The sequence below is a fragment of the Dreissena polymorpha genome, chromosome 9 (genome assembly GCF_020536995.1).
Source record: "Dreissena polymorpha isolate Duluth1 chromosome 9, UMN_Dpol_1.0, whole genome shotgun sequence".
NCBI classification, from domain to species: Eukaryota; Metazoa; Mollusca; class Bivalvia; order Myida; family Dreissenidae; genus Dreissena; species Dreissena polymorpha.
Genome location: NC_068363.1, coordinates 49,319,496 through 49,329,107, shown reverse-complemented (window position 1 = coordinate 49,329,107; position 9,612 = coordinate 49,319,496). Strand labels below are relative to the sequence as shown.

The 9,612-nt window shown below is 35.7% G+C and overlaps 1 protein-coding gene across 1 annotated transcript; it reads right to left on the bottom strand.

Moving 5' to 3' along the window:
• Positions 1-3,811: 3,811 nt before the first annotated feature.
• On the bottom strand, positions 3,812-7,079 carry LOC127846497 (uncharacterized). Its single transcript, XM_052377788.1, has 3 exons — positions 6,889-7,079; positions 6,459-6,592; positions 3,812-5,092 (listed from the first exon to the last, which is right to left on the bottom strand). Exons 1-3 carry the CDS (start codon positions 6,907-6,909, stop codon positions 4,852-4,854), a joined length of 396 nt encoding a protein of 131 aa, XP_052233748.1. The 5' UTR covers positions 6,910-7,079; the 3' UTR covers positions 3,812-4,851.
• Positions 7,080-9,612: the final 2,533 nt, after the last annotated feature.

The following is a 9,612-nucleotide window of genomic DNA, read 5'->3' as shown; positions in this document are numbered from 1 at the left end:
CAGAGAAGAAGGAACAGAGCTTTTTGCTGCAATAACCATGTACATTGAACGCCTCGTTTAACACGGAAATGAAACAAAAATGAACTTAATGATACTTTCTTGCAAGCTGGCTAACTTGTGCATTGGTTGACAAAATGTCAATTAATAGATATAGATTGTGTCTGAAAGCAGAGCCAGTACTAGGTGTAAACAAGCTGTTGGCTTTGTATGCGCTGTCATTGCCATGTATGATTGTGTGTAGCAACACAAGGTGCGCCTTGAGACGGTTCTGTAAAGACTAAAGATAAACGAGAGAAACTGACTCATTACGACTGTCAAATTTGATATCATTGTGTCTTGCAATCGTGTCAGAGGGCTATCAGGTGTCATTTTCTCGTGTTACCTTGAATGCAGGGGTTGTCATAAGGCACTTCTAGTCTTGCCTTGTTACGCCAATGTGGGGTGAGAATAGCAGTTTTATGCCATACAATAAGAGTGTTTCATATCCAAACTAATTTTCATTATGCAGTAGTCTACATGTGACCTTGACCTTTGAGTAACATACCTCAAACACACCAGTATATATGGATAAATACATTAATAGTTATGTACAACTAACTATTTGTTAAGGTACAACTACACAGAGAATGCGAAAGTGCAAAGGTAAGTCAGAGGTGGCTGTATTAGTTGAATTTGTTTGATGGTAATCAAGATGATATTTAAACAAGAACCGTTCGACATCCACACACTCGACTTTTCTCAGGGCAGTACTAGATTATTATTTTAAAATGAAAATCTAACTGAAAAATATACGTTGAACATGGGGCATAATTCTGCCAAAATATTTTTTGGGTTATCTGTCTTGCAAGTTTGTGTTCTCCTTTTGATAGTTAACAACAGCCAATTGTATAAAACTTGGATATCTTATCCGCCGGTTATCTTTGTCCACTGCTTAAATTTGTCCAAATTGGTTAAGACCTTGGTTAACTTTAACCAAAAAACAAAACAATATCCAAAGCATGTGATGGTCTCGTTAATCTTTTTATACAATTGGAATCCAAATTAAATTATCCAAAAACCAGAGATATTGAAAAAGATAACCAATGATAACCTTTATCAAAGTTTACACAACTTGCTGCAAGTGTTCAAAGTTAGAGGTGAAAACCTTTGATATTTGTTGAAAAATGGACACCAGTCACACACTTAAACAAGACTGATGTCCTCAACTACAATGGTCTGACAACAATAACTCAACATGCGTCGAAAAGTAGAGCTAAAACACGTTGACATGATTAAGTCAAGCAAGGGCAAATAAAATTAATAATGACATTGTTTTTTTTAGAAATCATTTATTAAAAATAAGACAGACTTTTTGTCATATCACAGCATAGCAATCAATGTGAAAACAATGTTATCAAAAAGTTAAGAAAATAAGAAAAAAACACAAAAAAACAAGAACTCCGCGGACAAAATTGTGCTACGGACGCAGGCAGGACATGAAACATTGTACCATAAATAGAGATTTAACCTATAAGTCTTAGTGTGACCTTGACCTTGGGGGTAGGGACCTGGCTGTTCAGCATGACACATTGGACAATGATGATGAAGATTTGTGCCGAGTTAAATGAAATTCACTTGAAAGATGAAGAAGTTATGCTCCAGACACGAATGAAACATGAAGCTGTATCATATATGGAGATTTGACCTATAAGTGTGACCTTGACATTATGGGTAGGTACATGGGTGTTTAACGCGACACATCGTCTAATGATGGGGATCATTAGTACCAAGTTAAATGAAATGCGCTTCATAAATGACGAAGTTATGCTCCAGACACGAAACATTGTACCATATAATCATATATGGACATTTTACCTGTAAGAGTGACCTTGATCTTAGAGGTAGGGACCTGGGTATAAAAGCAACATATAATCTAATGATGGGAAACATGTGTGCCAAGTTAAATAAATTTGCTTGATAAATGACGAAGTTATGCTCTGGACGCGAAACACTATCATATTGTCATATACCGACATTTGACCTATAAGTGTGACATTGATCTTGGGGGTAGCAATCTTAATTTATGGCGAGACACATCGTCTAATAGTAGGGAGCCTTTGTAGCAAGATGAGTGAAATTTGATTAGTGATAAATGGCAAAGTTATGATCCGGACAAAAAGGGGACGGACACACAGACGGACGGACGATCGCGATTCCCATATCCCCCTCCGACCTATCAGGGGGGGGGGGGTATAACAACTTAAACTGAAGGATATAAAATGCAAAAAAAACTTTAAAATATGTGTAATACAGAACTATTTCAAACTCTTCACAGACAGGCCTTTTAAACTGAGTAAGCTTTATTAAATAATAATCTCAAAGATGACAATGTATAACATTTATGTTCATTGGTATTTGCTATTTTATTATTAAAATGTTACTAAAAGTATACATTAATATTTTATTAAATGTTACTAAAAGTATACGTTTTTTATCAGAAAACTTAAGTTTTAACTTTGTTCTCAAGGATAAAATCTTTAAAAAATACCGTTTTACATAAAGGGACACAGTTTCCCTTTCATTAGCAGGAATATTTACCAGCAATCAAGCAATGTCTGGGGTGAATTAAAAATGCATTTTTAATTCACCCCAGACACGAAATTTGTTATATATATATATATATATATATATATATATATATATATATATATATATATATATATATATATATATTATAGGTAATTTTACAATATTTATTATTTTCAGCCTTATCAAAAATGACTTCAATTGTCTTATATTTGTTCCTTTGACACTATTGCTAAAATATACACTTTCATTGTGTAAGAAATGAAATCTGGAAAAATTTAAACAAACTATGTTATATATAAAAATATCCAAATATTTACACATGTAATGTCAATCTGACATTAAGAAATTTAAAATCAATATCCTGATTTGACCAATTAATATCCACACTTAAGATACCCTGGTTTAATAAGTGCTCTATAAGAATTGTAAAAACATAGCAATTATAAAACACAATCCAACAGTACACAAGTATACATGAACATATATGCTGGTATCTCATGTTTTAAACACTCAAGTCAAATAAACAAGGCCAAGATGGCTCTTAATAAGTCTATGTAAAACTATTTACCAACAGAACAACAAGGAAATCAAAAGAATAAATACTTTGCGCTCAAGTGAGTAAAACCTAATTTCCAAAATAATGAAAAAACATCATAACATCATGAGTGTCACCCTCCTTGGGTATTTCTTAATACTTTTCATTAAATATTGATTAAAACTACATAGTATGAGCTTGGTTACGGTTGTATACAAATCACATCTGGGTTTTCATTGGTTAATCAATCGTACCCAACTACTCCCTCGCCATAAATCAGTCCAAGAAACATAGTTTTATTTTGTAAAACAGTTTTTTTGACATTTTGAACTGACACCTGCAAATGGGGCATACCGAACCCCTTTCTTCCAATTCGCAGCGGCAAACGTAGCACAGTATGTGTCCACAGGCTAAAAAGGTATCGCAATATATATCTCTGCAAATCTGGCATGTTGGAATTCTAGGATAGGTAATACTTTGAAAAGGAAAAAACGAAAAACACTCACAAAAGACCAAAGTTCGGCCTGATAACCCCCCCCCCCCCCTCCCCACTGGTAACCTCTATTGCAGTATATTTACGACACAGCAAAAAGTAAAAAAAAGCTCTGGGACAGCTGTAACAAAAAATTAAAGTTTACCACTGAAATCATTGATTTTTATGAATACCTGCCTTCCCAAATTATATTTATAAAAGAAGTGTAGATCAAAAACATTTCAAACATTTTTAATAACAATTAATATCATTCGTTTATACAATTAATAGATCTACTTTGTATTAGTTAATTAAAACATACTTACAGACCACGCGTAGAACACCACGTTAGGTATTCACGTTAAAGGCTCTGAAGTGCATCTATTTTTAGATCTGGCAACTTTCGCGATTTTTTTAAGGTTTTGTGAAAAGTTTTCAAGAAAAGTCTTCCGTTATTTTACTCTTTTCGTTAAAATGTATTATTTCCAAGGTTTCATGAAAAGTTATCTGTTTTCGAGAAAAGTGATTTATTTTCGTGAAAACTTTAATTTATCTTTATGTGGTGGCAGTTTAGAGCACTAACAGGGAAAAATTCGTGTTAACATAATTTATTTTCTTTTCGTGAAAATATATCTGTTATCGAGAAATTTTTTTTCCCGCGAAATCCGCCATTATTTTCACGTTATTTCATCAATTAAATAGTGGCACAAATATGCTTTCATAGAAAAGTAACAGTTATTAGACTTGCATTACGGTAACTGTTTCATCGACATAAAGTTTTTGAAAAAGTTCACCTGTCGATTAACACATTTATTTAAAATAATCAAAAGAAGATTGAAGTCAAGGCTGCGTAAATGTAGCTTGATTCGACTGGGTCAGTCAGACTTAAAATTATTAAATATCTTTACGTTTATATGAAAATAAACGCTGTATGCTGGCAACAGGCATACCTTCCAAATTATCGATGTAATGTATTCGTTAATTTTGGAATGAAATATTTATGCGATACTTGTCATTTTAGCAATATGTGGAACAGCTAATTTGAAAATGTGTTGGTGTTGCAGTCGGTTCGTTTTGATATAACTACAACCACCCTAGTACTAAGCCGTTAAAATGTCTTTAAAAAGGGTTCATCTCAATATTTTTACAAAAAAATAACACGTTTCGTGGATTTTTAAATTCCACATGATTCTTGACAGGGCTTACAAAATAAAACAGTATCACACGCATTGAACGTCTATATGACATGCACCAACAGCCACGCCAAACGTATTTCTTAAAATTTAGTCGATCGAATCCAGTAAACACCATTCGGATTGTCCTCGATCGCACAAGGGTAATTCTGGTGAGGGTCTCCTGATTGCCTCTGCCTCAGAAGTTCCCGATTCGCCCTCATTTGCTGAATTAAAATCCGTATCGTGCACGCCATGACAAACATGATTACCATGCTTCCCGTGACCGCACCTATGTAACTCCACGCAGCTTCGGTAACAACTCCTCCGCTACTTGAAGAATCGCTGCAAAGAAATTATGTAAAGTTGGTAAACAGCTTTCAAGTGAAAATAGGTAAATATTTGTGAAATAAAATGGGTGTTAGCAAGTTTTAAAACAGTGAACAGTGCCCATCGTGGTTCCTTGTTGAAATTAATGGACTGTCACAAATGTCGGACTTAGCATTGACCAATTACAATTGATAGAAGGCTGCGTCTTGTTCTTTGTCTAAGATATCTTCAAAAGGATTTAACTTAAATTAATAAGGTTTCTTGATAATGCGTCTTTATTAACCTCTTAACTGGGCATTATGCATGTGTGTAAAGTGTCTTCCCTGATTAGCCTGTGCAGTCCGCACAGGCTAATCAGGGACGACACTTTCCGCTTAAACTAGATTTTCGGTAAAAAGGTACTTCCTTTAAACGAAAAATACCATTGCAGACTGCACAGGCTAATCTGGGACGACACTTTTTACGCACATGCATTTTGCCCAATTTTCACAGAACAAGACACAAATGATGAAAATGTGACAAAGACTCTATCCAGTGAGCATTAGGTGCCCGGTATATAAACGTAATGTTATAGTAATTTCCATCTGTTATATGCATCAGTTAGATAGCAAAGATGGGCCTACATTGTACATGTACATGAAAAGGAATATTATATGCTGAACAGTTTTGATTGACTTAGAATATCATATACTGGAAATTGTGATGTACATTAACATCTGCCTGACAAGAGACTTCAATGACGTTGACCTTGAAATCAAAATGATGTTCATATACTTTGAAGTATCTGAGAATATTAAAAACAATACTTGATGACATTGAGAAATTAGCACCATTTAAACGACTGAAGCTTATTTGACAAATGATTTCCAGAGACGAGTTCACAGATTTTCGGTATTTTATAACAAATGACGAATATATGTTTTCACTAGCAAAACTATTCTATACGGAATAAGTATAAAAGAAAGAAATTTGTAGAGTAACAAAATATTAACTTTACCTGTTGTTTTTTTACTCAGGAACTTTTGTCGAAAAATCTAACATTTCAACACTTGACCATTCAGGCCTCGAAAACTATACGTAAAAATTTCCTTGTGGTTGATATAAAAATATTTAAAAAAATCTCAATGACAAGCTTCCCGAATCCATATTATCAAATTTGTTTAAATAAAGGGTCATTGCTTCTGGAAACTTAGATTTTTGTGTTAAAGTCGTCATTTTGCCAAACTGAGAAGTCCATTTAATCATTTACATAATAAGAGAAATCATGCATAGAGAGTTTGTGTTGCTAGTTTAAACAGTCACTACGCTTGATGACATTTCTGTTAAAAACATGCGAGAACACTTAACATTTGTGCGACTTCCTTTAAGTCTCGGATGTTACCTGATTCCTGCCGCTCCGCCTCCCCCGTACGAGTAGCCGCCACGTACTTCCGCTCGACGAGCCACCCCGACTCCCGCCTCCGCTCGAGCCACCCCGACCCCCGCCTCCGCTTGAGCCACCTGCACATTGCACGCCTAGAAATACATTAAACACAGCGCATCAGAGAGGTATACGAGTATACAGGCATCTTTTTGATAGTCAATTTCCCATAAAAGTAACTCTTGTCAACGTTACCTTGATTGCATACTGAGAACTGGTTACACATTTTTACATAATGTTTTAATATTTCTCATATTTAACATACCGCTAAAATATACATCCATTTCATTTACGTCCATGTCGATAGTAGAATATGTTTGACAAATTATTTTAAATATATATCCCGATAGCAAGTCAAATATAAATGTCTGTGTTAGCAGTTCTTTCTTACCTTGTTGTAATATGATAACATACAAGATCAGACCGACGACAAATGTAAATTTATTCCATATTAATTGTTCATACCCATTTTATTTAACAGAGACTAGAACACACAAACAAACCAACATTAATTAAGGTTTATTCATATGAACTTAAAATATTATTTGTATCTCTTAATAAAACCCTTATTTACGACCTAGTTTCCTTATTGCACGTAAGTTTTTGTCCTTTACCTTTATAAACTTAATGTTTACTCCACGAACGGAACTACATGATTCATGCTCAGGTATGATAACAGCTACCTCGAGCAGAACAGTATGGACGAATGTTTTCCCATTTTATTACACCGTCACAACGTTCTGTTTTTTTCCATTGGGACGACACAGGAGGCAATAACAAAGCCATGGAAGCCGTGGGGGTCGTCGTAATAACACAAGAAGACAGCGTTCAAACGCCAATAACGCAGAAGGCGGAGACCAAACGGCAAGTACTTGGGACTAAGAGCTCGGCGTTCTAATGGCGTCTTGGCTTGCACGCAGTAAGATCGCCCCGAGGACGCTATAGTGGCAGCAGCAAAACGATAGCAACACATAGAACGCCAGAAGGACGTTGTACAGTCTAAAATAGTCGCCGTGGAAACCAAATGAATTAGTTCAAAGACGCCCGGAGACTCTGCGGCGACCATACAACTTTTACACTACTCCTTTATTACCGGATTGTTTTTTCGACCTGTCGAGTTTATGGTCGTAGAACAGTCGCAGTACAAACGCCAAGCAAACAGCAGATTCATGAATACAGTAGAGTCGTACAAGACACGCACAAAACGCTGCGTGGACGCAGTGACTTTGCCGACACTTGAACACGGATGGATCGAAGTGTTCATGCAGTGAACACACTTGGGATTTGGTTTGAATGCTGTGTAGACACGATTAAACAGCAGAACACGGCCTGCTATGGTGAAGAATATTCGAATTTTTGACGATGGTGGAACAGCATCGTCTAAGGTATGATAACCCTCAAAAACTTCTTCATAATGGCGACCTATGTAAAAGACCGAGCCAGTCCGATTGAGGTAACTCGATTTTTCTACTCGAAATACCTCGACCTCGTTGATTTTCATTGATAACATTGTCCTAGCAGAGTTGTCGTTCGTGTTTCAACAATTCAATTGTTGACAATGGCCTCCCCCATGAGAGTCTCGAGTCAAAACTTTCTTACTGCATAAATTAGCTTGTTTCGCTATTTAGAAGCTGTCATTAATGATATATGAATTATTTATTCACTAAATCTCCGCTAATGACAACGATGGATGGAATTCGAAGAATATATTCGATGTGAATGGATCACTTTCTACAACAATGGCTTCGCCCATGAGAGACTTGAAGTTGATAACACTGGTGTCAAAACTTTCTTACAGCTTAAATCGGTTTGTTTCGCTTTTTAGTAATGCAACAATAAATGGAATTCGAAGGATATATTCAATGTGATTGAAGCACTTTTCTCGACAGCTTGACAAGGCAAACTGGCATACTGATGATACTGGTAATTTTAGTTATCAATTTAAGTCACATTTTGCTTTATAATTTTTGTTCGAGCATTTTGCGACTTATTGAATGGCTATGATACCCGATATCAACATGTCATATGGGATTTGCATATCCCCAAGCTGTCCTGAAATACAACATTGATTACAAACTCTTTACTCAAACTTCTGGTTTGTATGAATTCTTTCTTCTTTCTATTTAAGTAGTTGATATCATTATAGTCCAAATAATTAGACGTAATTTACCGTTTAGTCCATGTATATCGACCTCATATTTATAGGAGTAGATATTATGTTAAAGGGGCCTTTTCACAAATTTTGACATGTTTTTAAGTTAGTCATTAAATGCTATAAATTGATAAATGTAAACATTGGATCTTAAAAGCTCCAGTAAAAAATCCAGAATAAAATTCTTAAAAAAAAAGTAGTCCGCAGCAGGGCTCGAACCAGTGACCCCCTTAGTCCTGGAGTAAAAACGCATTAGCCTGCTCGGCTATTCTGCCAAGTATGAACGAATTGTGCCAAAACTAAATTTAGTTTCAAAACGTACATGCATGATCAGTTGTCAAATGAAAGTACGGTCGATATTCAAATGCATTATTTTTCTCTTTCCGGAATATTGTTTTAGTATGTTAATGCTGCATTAACATATAAGTGAATATGAAGTGAAAACACCAAAAATAAACAACGGTTGCGATAGACACCTATAAACTGTTAGATGCCCATAATATCACTTTAAATGAACTGTATCCCAGTAAAAGAGACATTAAGGCGATTGTGGCCAGTTAAGATCCAGTTCAGCCTGCAGTTGCTTGAAAGCTGTTTGCTTAAGAGCGGTTTTCTGACAATGACAAATAGTTTAATTGGATACTGATTAGACTGTCATTTTCCTGTGACCTGGCTAATTACATTCAGAAGCCTGGTAACAGTTTAACGTTAACTTCTACTTCGTACTTCCTACAGTCAATTGCTGACTATTACAGGACTGCCTATTATAGGCAGATGTGGACATTGTCGAGTCCGTTTCCTGGGAAGAACCAGTACTTGGTGTCTCTGGAGGAGATAATGAGATTGCTCCCCGAGTAGGGAGCAAACCCACGAACTCCCGATCGCTAGGCGATCACACCTCATCCACTACACCACCGCGACCTTAATGTTACCAATGTGTCAGACCAGGGCCTGGATTTTAAA